The sequence below is a fragment of the Vanessa tameamea genome, chromosome 31 (genome assembly GCF_037043105.1).
Source record: "Vanessa tameamea isolate UH-Manoa-2023 chromosome 31, ilVanTame1 primary haplotype, whole genome shotgun sequence".
Taxonomy (NCBI): Eukaryota; Metazoa; Arthropoda; class Insecta; order Lepidoptera; family Nymphalidae; genus Vanessa; species Vanessa tameamea.
In genome coordinates this window covers 354,674-370,620 of record NC_087339.1, presented here as the reverse complement: position 1 = coordinate 370,620, position 15,947 = coordinate 354,674, and the positions used below count along the sequence as shown (strand labels likewise).

At 33.1% G+C, this 15,947-nt stretch overlaps 1 protein-coding gene across 1 annotated transcript in view; it reads left to right on the top strand.

Moving 5' to 3' along the window:
• The first annotated feature begins 3,010 nt into the window (after positions 1-3,010).
• LOC113402768 (uncharacterized) overlaps positions 3,011-15,947 on the top strand; it is a 36,728-nt gene continuing 23,791 nt past the window's right edge. Inside the window, exon 1 of the mRNA XM_064220174.1 lies at positions 3,011-3,082. Coding sequence (XP_064076244.1) covers positions 3,080-3,082 — 3 coding nt within the window. The 5' untranslated portion in view covers positions 3,011-3,079. The remainder of the gene's footprint in view (positions 3,083-15,947) is intronic.

Here is a 15,947-nt window from a genome sequence, read left to right as displayed (position 1 = left end):
GCTAACAAAATTTAGTTGTCATGTCACTGCGCGTTCGCTGACGGTTTATGCGCGGAATTCAAATTAAAGAAAAATACATTTTTTTCTTAACATACATAGAACTCAACGTGAACACAGACGTGTCAAAGAAATTGTTGGTTCTTCAGAATGCGCCCTGTGGTAAAGATGGTAAGGGGCTTTGCCCTGCAGCTACGTCACTCTGTGTAACTTATACCAATGATCTCAAACACGATATCTCCGTTTTAACTTTAACTAAACCACGAGATAACGCGAAGCGTATTTGTTAATCAAATAACTTTCAGTACGAGTAAGAATTCGATTTAATTACAATAAACAATTCAGACTAACACAGTTCCGGAACGATACATCGAGCACTAGAAAGTCATTTAGTTACGTCCTTGTGTAATTTTTGTAAATAGTTTCATGTTGAAATGAGATGTTTACTTGTAACACTTAACTGAAATTACTAATCCAATATGCATAAGGATTACATCAGAAGACGCAGTGCATTTCGGATAAGGTTAGTGTATACTATTGTTATTGTTTAGTTTATGTTTTAAATTAAAAAAAAAGCCGATTCTAATCATCTTCATTTTCCAAATTGACGTGACTTCCAAACTTGCCATAAGAATGCGCTTTGAGTTCCAACTCAATGATTTCATTTCGCTTCCATCTTTTATTTTCATCTAAGGATTTATTCCACGCGATTTCGTTTAAAGTAAATAACAATCTTTGCACATACGTCACCTTATCTGCGGTTACAACTGTAATATGACATAAGTCACGCAAAACGATCTGTTCTTCGTGTATAATCTGTGTAAACGCACAGATAATGAAAGTGAATGTCTAAGGTCATGATTTCTCTTCATTGTTGAATAGGGAAATAACAATTTAAAGGGAGAATTACGCAGGACATAGAACAGTGCACGAGTATGTGCAAACAGAAGTGCGTCTCCTTCTCACTCTTATGGATTATAAGAGACAGCAAATCATGACCGGAAAGAGTTCAGAGGCAGGACCAACGGATATACGTGTTTTACGAAACACCTGATTACACTTCCAACATCCGGACTCCGGGCGGTTACTGAGAAGTTTTCAATGAAGAACTCAATAACTTTCTATCAGCCGTACCTGATGTTTGAACCCAGGATCTGCAGTCCTATATTTAGCAGTAGACCAACGACGCGGTCAGTTACGCGCGATGCAATTTGGTAATTAAAAATGGCAAAATGATCCTCACCGTTCCGTATAATACGTATAATACGTATGAATTAATATAAAAAACAAAAATATGCACCTGATAATGTTTGCAAAACATCAGAAGAATCGATCAAGTGGAATTTTACTTGGTAACGTCTAGTTAGCTACCATCCACTCATCAGATATTCTACCGCCATGGAACGGTATAGTGTAGTCTTATAGCTCCATTGTCTATGGCTTTTGCTATATCTGTGTATTTGCATTGGCTGTGTCTTTTATGGCTTAGGTTGGCGGCATATGAGCCACCTGATGGTAAGTGGTCCCCACCGCCCATAGACAATTGAGCTATAAGAAATATTAACCATTCCTTACATGGCCAATGCGCCATCAACCTTGGGAACTAAGATGTTATGTCCCTTTTACCTGTAGTTAAACTCACTCACCTTTCAAACTGGACCACCACAATACTGAGTACTGTTGCTTGGCGGTAGAATATCTGATGAGTGGGTGGTGCCTACCCAGACGGGCTTGCATAAAGCCCTAGGACCAAGTAAATAATTTTTAAAATATCGCGCGGGTAGAGTCGCAGTTTCAGCTGGTTAATAATAATAATAAATAAAGTCTACTTTCCGTTTCTTAATGTGAGTTTGTCTCTATAATATATGAGGATTTTTGAACTGAATATATAAATAATACATTCTTTATTAGAAATTAAGAAAAACTCAAAAAACAAAAATAGATTTTGTCGGTATGAAAAAATTATGCTTTCCAAATTCGAGTCGTTCGTTAAAATCTAGACGAATGAATTGATTAACCTAAATTTCGGCAAATGTCTAAAAACGCTGAAACGTAATCTTGTAATTTCTAAATTAATGTAGAACACTTTTTTTCTTTGACTTAAAACTTAATTTTTTTGTTTAATATATCATTACATATATCATTACTAGTACATTCTAAAATAATCTCGCATTTTCATAGTAGTTACAGTTAAATCAAATAAAAATTTAAAGTAATAAAAAATTATCAAATCAATTATATCCCAAAAATTATCACCTTTGGTTAATTTAATAAATAAAAAAAAAAAAAACAAATTCCTAAACACTTGCGATGCTATAAAAAGTTGTAGGTGTCAAAACGATGTATTTTTAAATAAAGAACACACAAATATGACGCAAGTGAAACTTGGACCGGTTATGTCAAACGGCGTTCCAAATTCGAAATATTGAAATGGCCATAACTATCGCTTTCTGCTTTTCCATATTATGCAAATTCGCCAAATTCCAACCACACCAAAACTTATAAAAGAGAAAAGATATACATCCTGTTTTTGTATTTAATTTAAAAAATAAAAATCAATTTTAAACAACGACGCGTAAAGTTCAGAACGCAATGGCGGGAAAATGACTGGAAATTTCATTGAAAACAAAGTTCAAGATATAATCATTAAACAATCAACTCTAATGTATGTAAATAAAGTTTAATATTGCTTAAATATTAACATAACTACAGGTTTCGTAGACACTGGTCACTATGAAAACAAAGTTATGTAATAATCATTCGTAAATTCGATCGTATTACACAAATAATAAAGTTTATTTTCCAATAACTTGTACAACGACTACAGGTTTAAGCGACACACTGGCTCGATGTATGGGGAGGTGTAGCCCACTTTCTTCCGTTCATCTCAGTCTTGAAACACATCTCCATGACTTTGGACTGAAATGGGAAATTAAAAAAAAAATAATTAAAAAGCGCGCGAGTGCTGTGACATTTGTGCTAGTTTTTTTTTCTTTAAATCAATTTTTTTTGATAGATTTTGTTTCTTTTTTTTTAATTATTAAAGTGTTTTTGTGACTTTGGAGTGGATATATTTTTAAAGATGGTAAGTTGCACTTTTTTTTTTAAATATAATATATAAAATATCTATCAGTAAATATTAGTACAATGTAAACTTATAAATTATGACAGTAAAAAAAGGAATAAAATAAAATCACAACAACAATAGACATCTACAGGATAGGAGACTTTTTTATTACAATTATTAAGATTTCAAGCATTATAATTCGTATAATATGAATTAAAATATACAGACTATCAAATTTCATTAATATTTACTTATCTGTTACGTATAAACTTTTTGTTTTCATAACTTTCTAGGCGAAATCCCATACCATACAGCCAAGTAATTTTTACTTTCTAAGTAAATCAAGTTTTGAATTATCTGCACATCAAACATCAAAAGATAATCAACAGTTTTGCAAACTTACACATTACTAATAATATTCTATTAATTTTAACACGAATTTGTTAGGTTGAATGAATCTTAGTTCTAGTAGAATCTTTTTTATGCAAAAACCACTAAAAAGTTTTGTTTATCGCTGTTGCAATAATTACAATAAGACATTTGTTAATGTAGACATTTTTTTTTCTTACAGAACTTTTAAAATATAATCAATAGATGCACTAAATTTATAATTTAAAATTTCAACTCTAAGATATATCATTATTATTTAGTTATGAAATTGTTATCGTCCTTAGTATTATTTTATTTTCTATTTTTTTTTTGTCTGTGACGATTTTGTTGAATTTTAGTATAAGCTAGCTAGCCCCTCTTCTCGAACGCGGGCATAGACACGGATAGAATATATATTATAAATGACAAAAATATATAACGCATAGTATATATACTTCATATAATATAGATATAAAGCCCAACGATCTCCGAGTCCTAACGAGGCAACGGGCAAGAAATCTGCCTTTCACGTGGCTTAACGTGAAACGTAATCGTTCTCAACACTACACGCACCAGAAGTGACCGTCAATAACGTTACGTTACGTTACGTTACGTTACGTTACGTTACGTTACGTTATAAACGTTGCAATGTGTAGATTTGAAATTTCATATCACACTCAAGTTTGAGCAATGACTGAGCTTCTTGGATGTTCTTTAAGAATCTACAATACGAACCGATGGTAGCTTTAAATTAAAACTAGTTGATACCGCGGCGTAACCCGCACAAAATTAATAGAACATCATGATTGGTCTAAAATAATATTTTCCTTACTTAAGAAATGATTGATTCCCGATAAATAATTCCACCGCCCTTTTCACACAATTAAGAGATGATTTCCGCGATAAAAACTAACCTATGTCCTTGACCGGGATTCAAACTATCTCCATACGAAATAGTATCTAAATAGGTTCAGCAGTTTAACCGTAAAGAGCTAACAGATAGAGTTACTTTCTATATAATGACGATTCAGGCGTGCTTACAAGATCATACTTCGTTTAAGTGATTTAATATATTTATAGAACTTTTTAATATAAAAAGATGAATAGTTCAATCTATTAAATGTCCAGCTTCAGCCTTATCCACTCTTGTAGAGAAGGATTTGAGCTTTATTTCAACACGTAATTTCAATAGAGTTTCCTGGATACACATGTGATAGAGTTACAGTAAAAATTTACCCAAACACGTTGTTTAATTTTAATGAATAGGCAGGCGATGATCACTTAAGGATAAGTGGTCACCACCGCCCATAGAGATTGGCTAACTAAGATATTATATCCCTTATGTCTTTAGTCATTTAAGCTCAATTGACTTGAATATATGATGAGTGTTACCTACCTTGACATCCACAAAGCCCTAGCCATCAAGTAGGAAGTTTCCTCACGACGTTTATCCAACCACCAAACAGTAGTATCGTTGTGTTCCGGTTTGAAAGGTGAGTGAACCAGTATTACACAAGGGACACCTTACTTCCAAAGTCAGTGGTGTATTCGCGATGTAAGGAATGGTTAATATTACAACGCTGTCTATGGGCGATGTTGATCATTTACCTTAACTGTCCGTCTGTATACTTAGATCTATACATATAATAAAATTGGAGTGTCTGTTTGTAATATTAAAATAACCGCTTTTTATGAAATGCATATGTATACACGGTACATATACCGATTTTTTTTTTTTTTAATTTACTTTACAACATCCACGGGCTCACAGTTGCCCGTGCCTTTTTTTACATTTTATAATTATAAATTGTGGCGTTATTTTATATTTTTACTGAACATCAGCAGATCTTCGCTGGACTTCGAGCTTGTCGTCTTCTTGGAAGACGTGGCCGTCATTTTTATTTTTTTTTCAATTTAAAATAAATATAATATATAAAAATACTGTATATGCATATAGCGAAATATTGTTTTTTTACAATTTTTGTCTGTTTGTTTGTTTGTTTGTTCCGGCTAATCTCTGGAACGGCTGGACCGATTTTGACGGGACTTTCACTGGCAGATAGCTGATGTAATAAGGAGTAACTTAGGCTACTTTTATTTTAGAATTATATATATAAAATTGATATAGAAAATATATATATAAAATATATAAAAAATATTTTATATATATATATATAAAAGATTAATAAAGCTATTATTTTAAGTTTTTTTAGTAATTTATGTATTTTTTTAGTGTTAAATTCAAAGGTTTGCGAAGTCGCGGGCACAGCTGAACAAAACTGTAAACATATAACAAACGCACTAGTTTTCTAACCTTATAAGACGATCAGGGATAGAATTTTCTATTTAATTTAAATCAAGCGTCGCTTGCGTTTTAGTTGTTGGTTGTCAGATATTATTTACACAATATCTTTATAAATTATTGGCTACGTGTTATTCTGATGTATAGGCTATATTATTGTAAAGTTTCATTAAAATCCATTCAGTTGTTTTTGCGTGGAAGAGAAACAAACATACATACGAAATATCGCCTTTATAATATTAGTAAGGACTAGTCGTTAGACGTTAGACGTTAGGCTTAAAAGTATTCTATGTCCTTCCTTAAAGTTCAAGATTGCTTCATACCAAATTACATCAAAATCGGTTCAGTGGTTTGAAAGAGCAACAGACACACAGACAGAGTTACTTTCGCGTATTAGTATAGACGTTTATTTTTAACACGTCCGGTATTAGCTGAGCTATCGTAACATACAAATAAAGACGATACGATTATTAAACAAAACGTATAAAATATTATTTTATTTAACGACATCAATAATCCGTTAATTTTAATAACATTTATTGTTCACATGTAAATTTATGTAAACGCAAAGTGAAGTGAAAGTGTTCAAGTGTATCTCGTTAGTTCGTTAAGGGGGTTATGAGTAACGCATAGACTTTTTTAGGGTACCGTATGTCGGAGTTTAAATTATGTTACTTTTAAGTTTTGGACGTCAATCAGACGAGACTTAATAAAAATTCGTCAGTAAATTGTATATGGGGTTAAATAAATTCTAAATGGTATTATTATCATAATCTCTACAAAGTCGCTTTCCGTCTTTACGGTTTACATAGTATTCAAAGTCGCTTTCCGTCTGTACACTTAGACTTAAATTACGCAACGGGTTCAATGCGGTTTTCATCAATAACACATGCATAGTATAGTAGAGAAAAGACGAGAAATTCTACAAAAAAAAAATCTTCGAAAGAAAAAAATTAATAATAATTTTGTAGAAATTAGTATAACAAAAAAAAAAAAAAAAAACTACAGTAAAGTTTGTTGGCGGATCAATATTATATAAATTACTAAAAACAAATTTACAAATACAATATTAATCGTACGGGACTCTCTCCACGCATCTCAACTCACTCTGGTCGGGTTTATTATTTTAATTTATTTAAAGTAGGCAGATAGTTCCAGCACGACAAGAACTTGACACCTGCCTGTTAAGACCACCTTCAGTTAGTACCTCACCAATGATCACACGATTTTTATCCATTTATTTAATTATAAACTTTTTGCACAACTAAATGTGTATGTTACGTTACGTTACGTAACTAACAGACAACCTCATAAAGCACAGATACGATCCATTCTATTAACTTTTACTACTAATAATCAATATACCATTTAATAAATTTAAAAAGATTATTAAGACTAAATTTATTTATTTAATTCACGAGTCTCCAACAAACGATACACAATAAATACATATTCTTAAAAATTTGACAAGTTAAGGGTTACAAGTTATGTGCTCCTTCAAATATAGGTAACTACACCAAGCTTAAGCTAAATATATATATATTAAATACGATTAAGATAAAAAGTGAAAAAATATACATAGAAGTAAAAATCAAACATAAATTAGTAACTTAAAATAAAGAATAGCTTATTCATTAAACATTTTTTTTGTGTTAGGTTAAAAGTTTAACTAGACACACTCTGAATTTGGGCAAATTGTAACTATGAATATCGAGGTCATTATTATTCCTAGAAAGTATGTTATATTGTCCATTTAATAAATTGTCTAATTAATAAATAAGTCTTATTATTCATAAGAAGAATACTTTTTAGAAAAAAAAGCCTGGATTTAGGCTCGGGTTCCATCACAGGACAGGAATTATTGTAAAAAACAGCATTGTAAATCTGTTTATTTGAAAAGAGCAACTGTGCGAGTTTTCGTATTTAAATATCGACGATTCAAAAACGCTCCTTTGTGAAGTTAACTTGAATAAATTGATTTTGATTTAAATTTCACTATGATATGTTCCCGATTCTACTCCGACCCCATTTCGACAATTCCTCACACAAATAAACCTTAGTTTAATCGTAACTGAAAGCCATCTATTTATTTAAATCGATTACGATACAATCTCGATGTCATTCCGATTCAACTTCGACCGCAACGAAACTGGATTCAGTTAGACTAATTAGCGCCCGTATAACAAGTTAAAATACTACAATATGATTAGATACATATATTATTGAACTAATCAGCTTTTCGATTGAGATCGTAAAGTTTTAATTGCGTGTTAAGAATAATTACGGATTTAATTCAATCTGCATTCCGACCAGTGGTAACTTCAGATCTAAATTAAAACTAACAAAAAAATAATTTTAATTTATTTCTAATACAGAGTCTTGACGTGAAGATTAATTGACAACTAGACGACTAGGCCTCTAACTACGACGCCAGCGAGTTATCCCAACAGGGTGGAAGTAGCCAACGGAAATCGTATTTAGAAGAGTGATATTCCTTGGTAGCTTTCAAATTAATGTTCCAGCAAGGTGGAAGCAGTATTTATGCCATTATCAAGGTCCCTAAGGCTCGACACAATGCAATTTTATTCTCGGATATTTATGCAATTTACATTGTTACAACGTTAGCGTGATTTAAAATACAACTAACGCCATCTATTGGCATATATAGTGAACTAATGTAAAATGTAATGTGAAATGTTTGGAGTAGGAACATGTTGCTGTTACATATTATAAATAACTCGGTAGATGTGAAAATGGTTTACCTGATGGTAAGAAATCAAAAATATTAACCATGCGTTATATGGAAATGGAATGGCCACAAGCTCCGAAGGGACCCCGACCATATCCCCAAACAAGCTTTGGACTGAAATCTCCAAGGGAAAAGAAAGCGTGGCCGCCTTCGTCAAACTGGCGACGCACCGTGTTGGCAGAGGCGGTGAGCATCGGAATGACGTGGAGCGAGGTGAAGCGTGAAGCTCAAGACCGATCGCGACATAGGACATTCATTATTATTCATATTATCATGCGTTATATAACTAATTTTCGTTATATCACAAGAAGATCAACTAAAAAACCCTCTCCGTCTCTCGACACGGGATCCCTTCGCATACTACCGTGACCGATGCCTTACATCACCGATACGCCAACCTTAACTTGTGACTTACAATGTGTTAAGCAATGCAACGACATCCGAACGATAAATTACGTCAACAATAGAATTTGATAAAACAATGATAATTACATTTCGTCTTGCGATGTCGAAATTGCAAACGTAATTGCGTTTTGAAACAGACGAAAAATTTAATCAAATCAAATTATACTTTAGTCAAGTAGGCTTTTAATATCGACGTTTATTCGATTAAATTTAAAGCTACCTCTGGTTTGGAATGTAGATTCTAGAAGACCCGGAAAAAAGCTCCTTATTTTCAAACATTATAATAACAAATTATTATAAATCCTGCCTAGACATCAATGAATACTAAATCCACGCTTTTTTATCTTTGACTAGCTATGCCCGCGACTTCGCACGCGTTTGAATTTAAAACTTAAAATAATAAATTTATTATTAATTTAGATATTATATAATTCTAAAATAAAAATAGCCTAAGTTATTCCTTATTACATCAGCTATCCGCCAGTGAAAGTCCCGTCAAAATCGGTCCAGTAGTTCCAAAGATTAGCCGGAACAAACAGACAGACCGACAGACAGACAAAAATTGTAAAAAATGTTATTTTAATATAACAAACGGACACTCCAATTTCATTATATGTATAGATATAATCTTGTATTGAGTAATACGTCTTATTTATCAATCGTCTTTTAAATGAGGTTTAAATTATTTAATTCTACAAGTATCGCAGAAGATAATTCCTTGCCCGAGGAAGTTGACAGAAGAGGAAATCAGGTGTTACAAAATGTTACAACTCACTCATAAGAGGAGTTACTTGTTAAGTTTAAAGCTATGCGTGGGGACGACAATAGCTTAAGATCGAACCCGCGACTGCTTATGACAGGTCTACGCTAATAATCGCTGTACAAATGACCGCGAGGAATGCTGACAGGAATCCTGCTCTGCTTTAGACGAGAAATGAGTTCTTCCCGTCATCGGTGTAAGCGGAGTTATAATTGTTGAAATCTCGTTGAGTTTCTTTCGCCGGTTCTTCTTAGGGTATTTTCTTTTCCGAACAGCTGGTGTACAATTTGACAGTCAATAAATAAGTGTAATGCTTCTATATTGAATGAAGAAATTTGATTTGGTTATGATTGAATACGTGCAGAGAAAACATTGTACCCATTTTATATTTCGACGATTTTTTTTTTATCAGAGTTCAGATATTTAAATTTTATGCATAATACAAAAAACTTCTATCTATTCTAATATTATTAATGTGAGATTAACTCTGTCTGTCTGTTTGTTTGTTATATTTTCACGGCTAAACAAAATTTAATGATATTTCGTATGAAAAAAGTTCGAATCCCAAGGAAGGATATTTAAAGCTATACATTTTATATCTAAAGCCAGATGACAAATTCTGAAAACGCGAGCGAAGCCGCGGTGTCATATAGTCATTACACAGTATAAAACAGTCGCTTACCGCTGTATGTCCCTATGTATGCTTAGATCTTTAAAATTACATAACGGATTTTGCGGATGTTTTTTCTTAATAGATAGATTGATTCAAGAGCAAGGTTTACATGTATAATACATGCACAATATAGTAGAGAAACACTGATAACAAATTCACTTTGGACTGAGACTCATCGGTGCCCAGAACACCTAGTGCTCTATTGTAAACCGCAATATCCACTAAAAAACCAGCGGTATCCTCTACGTCTCTTCTGCGGGCGCCACGGGATCGCTTCCCATGCTACCGTGACGAACTTTATATCTAGTCTAGACCGACGAGGCAGTCAAAACAGTAATTAAATTAAAAAGTAATATAGCATATTTAAAATTATATGTTCAACTAGCTGTTGCCCGCGGCTTTGCTTTTGCAAGTTGAATATATATACAGATTAACTTAAAATTTTACGTTAATTTTAGACCTCTTTGTATACCACATTGGTGTGTGTATTTCACCCCTTAGGGGTAGAATATCTAGAAACGCTTAAGCAAAAATAAAGTTTCACGTTTCAAATTTAAAAAATGACAGATTTCCATACAAACTTTCAACCCCTATTTCACCCCCTTAGGGGTAGAATTACCAAAATCCCTTCCTTAGTGGTTGTCTACTAAATAAAACGAACCCACTCACCAAATTTCATGGCCCTAACTTTAACAGTTTACGCTCGGCGATGATGAATCAGTCAGGACATGTCATTTTATAAGTATTGATAGATAAATTTGAAAGCAGTCATAACTTTTTAGAAAATACTCAATTACAAAAGACAGGAGAATATATTTAATAAAAAGCGACTCTCGAAGATTTCTCTACGAACTATATGTTCTTAAATACATATATTATAATCAATCATAGTTAATAATATGAACGATCTCTCCGTCCGTGCAAACGTTTTACTTAAGGCAACACTTCACTGGGCTTTGCGTAGCGATGCCATGACATATACAAGTTTCGTTAAGTTTTTCAAAGGCAATTTTGAATCGTCATGTTACAGTATTGAATTAAATTTGAATCTACAATGTTTCGGAAAGTAGATTATATCGAAAACCGACAAGAAACTCAGTGGTTGGTATTTTCCAGCATTTGAGATGCAAAGTTATGTCAGTTATAAACATTAATTAACAATAGCAGCCTGTAAATTTCCCACTGCTGGTCTAAAGCCTCCTCTCCCTTTGAGTAGATGGTTTGGGGCATATTTCACCACGCTGCTCCAATGCGTGTTAGTGGAATACACATGTAACAGAATTTCGTTGAAATTAGACACATGCAGGTTTTCTCACGATGTTTTCCTTCACCGCCGAGCACGAGATGAATTATACACACAAATTAAGCACATGAAAAATTCAGTGGTGCTTGCTTGGGTTTGAACCCGAAATCATCGGTTAATATGTACGCGTTTTAACCACTGGGCCATCTCGGCTCCGTTATATCAGTTAAATACAATTATATATATATAATATATCCTGCCTTAATGTCAACTAGTATTAGCTCCACGCATTATTAACATCTCTATAATATCGTGTTGAATAATATTTATTAAGGTTTTTTTTAAACAAACGATTTGAATTCATCGGCAAAGTTAAAAAAATCCACGCATTTATTTTAAATACGAATACATTGCCCCAGGATAAGGTACCACCGGTTCGGAATGTAGATTCTACTGAGAATAACTAGAAAGCCAAGGACTCATTTTTTTCACTAATTAACACAGATAATTAATTCAATTAAATTAATTAGTCATCCTCTACTAAAATCGATGAACACTAACACCACTCTCTATTTGTTGATGGTAGAACTTTGTTGAAGCACCTCTGGTTAGGTACCATCCATTCATCAGATATGGTACCACAAATTCGAAGTGATTGAGTTTACAGCCACAAGAGACATTTGACGACCTCCGTGTTCGAGTAGTGTGTACACCGGTTTTCATGGGTACGTCACTCCGAGTCGATGTAGAAAAAGTTCATTAGTTTCTATGTTGTCTTGGGTCTGGGTGTTTGTGGTACCGTCGTTACTTCTGATTTTCCATAACAAAAGTGCTTTAGCTACTTACATTGGGATCAGAGTAATGTATGTGATGTTGTTCAATATTTATTATTTATTATATCTCAGTTACCAAGGTTGGAGGCGAATGGCGATGGAAGGAATGGTTAATATTTCTTAGGGCGCTAATCTCTATGGACAATGGGCAATTTGCCACCATGACCAACCAACCAACTAGTTCGTTTGCACTTTAATTTTACTTCCAAAGTTCCAGTGAACCTGTGTAGTCTTTAACACTAATGAACATAATTAATTAAACACAATTAAATTCATTATTCGTCTACGAAATTCAAAACGCAATATTCTCGAAATCACAATGAATACACACAGATTATACAAAGATCTCGACCGATGACGTCGCGTCAATTGAATGTCAAAATTCTTTATTTGTTTTAAGACCACATTTGGAATAGGAACACATTGTTGTGTCCTTAGAATTAATGTAAATAAAAAAAAAGCGGCCAAGTACGAGTCTCGACCTTTCTCGTGCGGACTCGACCTTGAAGGGTTCCGTAGCAGCAAGTAACAAGTTTTATGTTTATGAAATTAAATTATTTTTTTTTATATTTGAGTTGATTGAGTTTCAACAATATAGTTCTTATAGTTTCGGAAAAAGTAGCTGTGTCATACGGACAGACAGACGAATCTATAAGGGTTCCGTTTTGTGCAATTGGCTACGGAACCTTAAAAACGCGTATTCAAACGAAGCTCTTTGAAAACGCTATTATTTTATTGAAAATTCTTCAGTATTTAGCAGTTACTTAAAATACATTGCATTTTTTTTTAAAAATTATTGAAAAAAACTATATGATATCCCAGGACAGGATTAAAAAGGTCATCAAAATGTATGGGCATGTTAAAAAATGAAGTGTTTAATATCGTGAGTGACGTTTTACACTGCTTAATACAAAGCTGTCGCTCATAAACCGCCTAAACCTTCACTGAACGCGGCAAGTCATTACTCCAACGTGAGACTTTCGAATCTCATGCGAATATAAGCCGTGTCAGCTTATTAATAAGACGGACTTTCGCGACACATGGAGTTCAAGATATTTTTTGAAAGGCCTGCTAAAGGAAAGTAAGCGTACATTATGTAAAAGACGCAGTGTGATGTTTAATTGACCTTACGCAAGATAAACTTCATTCAAGTAGGCTTTTATTTGCACTTTCCAAACGTCATTTCGCGGTACTAAGTTTTAGTACCAATTCATAATTGACGAGTCGTTTGCTATAGGTAAAGTTTCATACATTCACTTGATGGTAGGGCTTTGTGCAAGCCCACCTGGGTAGGTACCACCCACTCATCAGATATTCTACCGCCAAACAGCAGTACTCTGTATTTTTGTGTTTCGGTTTAAAGGGTGAGTAAGCCAGTTTAACTACAGGCACAAGAGACATAACTTCTTAGTTTCCGATGTTGATGGCGCATTGGCGATGTATGGAATGGTTAATATTTCTTACAGCGCTATTGTCTATGGGTGGTGGTGACCACTTAACATCAGGTGACACATTTGCTGGTCCGCCATTTACAACATTAAAAAATATATATTATATGTATAATACGTGCACAATATAGTAGAGAAACACTGATAATTTTAGAGGTTTCTGAAGTGATGTCGTAAATAAACACATTTTCTGCGCTTACATTGCAAACGCTGGCTGACCCTATGAGATAGATTAAAATAATGTACTACAGTATTGTACAACTTAAAAAGATCTACAAAAAAGTCCACGATGGTATATGTATGTCTATCTCTTACGGTTAACTCATAATAACCATTTATATATTTTTTCCTTTTTACGAGAAATATTGGCTTATTTTCGAAGCGATTTTATGCAATACAGCACAAATCCTAAACCACTTAAGTACCTTAAACACATTGTGCATTTAATACAGATCAATACGGCCATTTACAGCATGTAATTTAAATGAATATTTTCGAAGATATCACAGATTTAAAACGCAGTGACATAGCGGTTTGTATCGTCTAATGACTGAAAAACTGTGAACGTCGTAAGACATTCTGTAGTATATATTTAGTATCAGCATCGCACCCGTGCGAAGCCGGGGCTTTAGCTAAATCGTAATTTAATCGGAACAGAAACGCTTAACACATTCAAAGTATTAAAATCACCAATTATAAAGCCACTCTCTATTGATAGATCGTATTACTACCCATGTATTTTAGCGAAATTTCTCTAAAGATCATTTTTTAATCTCACTTTCGCTCGTATTCGTTTTCTATTTATTTTTTTACGTTATTAATGTATTTAAATTTAACGTATATATATGTGTATATCATTAATATATTATGAAACAGACAGATTTCTACATGGTATAAAATAAAGTCGCTTCACGTCTGTACGCTTGGATCTTTTAAACTACGTAACGGATTCTAATACGGTTTTCATCAATAAAAAGAGTGATTCTAATAAGTAGAGAAAAGGCAAGATTTTTTCTTTTTAATGTTTGTTCTTAAATCTAAAAGTATAGACTATTACTGTATCCATGTTAAGCCGGGACGGATAAGTAGACTAAAATATAAATAAAGCTTGAGTAAGGCAAACAAACAAAGCACTCAACCCAAAGAGAAGACGTGGAAGTTATTGATCTCTAAGCTCCGAGTGCTTATTTTATTCTATCTGTTGCTAAGTGAAAGATAACATCACGAGGCAACCTGCGTTTGTTGTATAATTGTATTTTAATGATATAACTTTTTATTTCAAATGTTGCAATAGAGTAACTACTGAGTTTTACCGAGCCAACATTTTTTAATGAATTTCTCAGTGTCAACTACACCGTGCCTCGGATAACACGCGATGCCGTTACTCTTGCGTATGAACTCTCAAATTCAAAAGTGCTTGTAAAAATCTAATTGAATACTGTTTATTTTGATTTTGAATACTTTGAAAATTTATCAACCGGTTTTGGAGTGTGGTCGAAAGGGTATTTATTATACATAGAGGATCTTAGACTTCTAGACAACAGTCACGAGAAAACGTAAGTTAATTTATTAACATTCTGTTTTCTTTAAACTAAACCTTTTCTAGAGATGTATCTCAATGTTAGTAATCTTCTACGGTTCTATGAACATTTTTAAAAAGTTTTTTACGTTAAAACCACATCGCGTGTCAAAATCGTTCAGGCGATACATTAAAAATTGTATTTTCTAACATTACTTGCTAAATTAAATTAAGTTATACACTTGTCTTGGATTCAAAGCTAATTAAATAATATATAATATATATAATATAAAATTAAAAAATAATAATAATAAAATTCAGTGGTGATTGCCTGGGTTTGAACCCGAAATCATCGGTTAAGATGCATGCGTTCTAACCACTGGGCCATCTCGGCTCATGTAGTTAATAAAACTAAACTAAAAATAAAAAACGACAAATAGTTTTAGTGATTTTATCAAAGTGACATTAATATGGTCTAGCCGGTCTCCCGCGAAACTTCGCGTTTATACAAAAGATTTTTTAATAATTTCGAAATTTATGGTTGAACATACGATTATTTTGATTTCATTTCATTGTAAACTG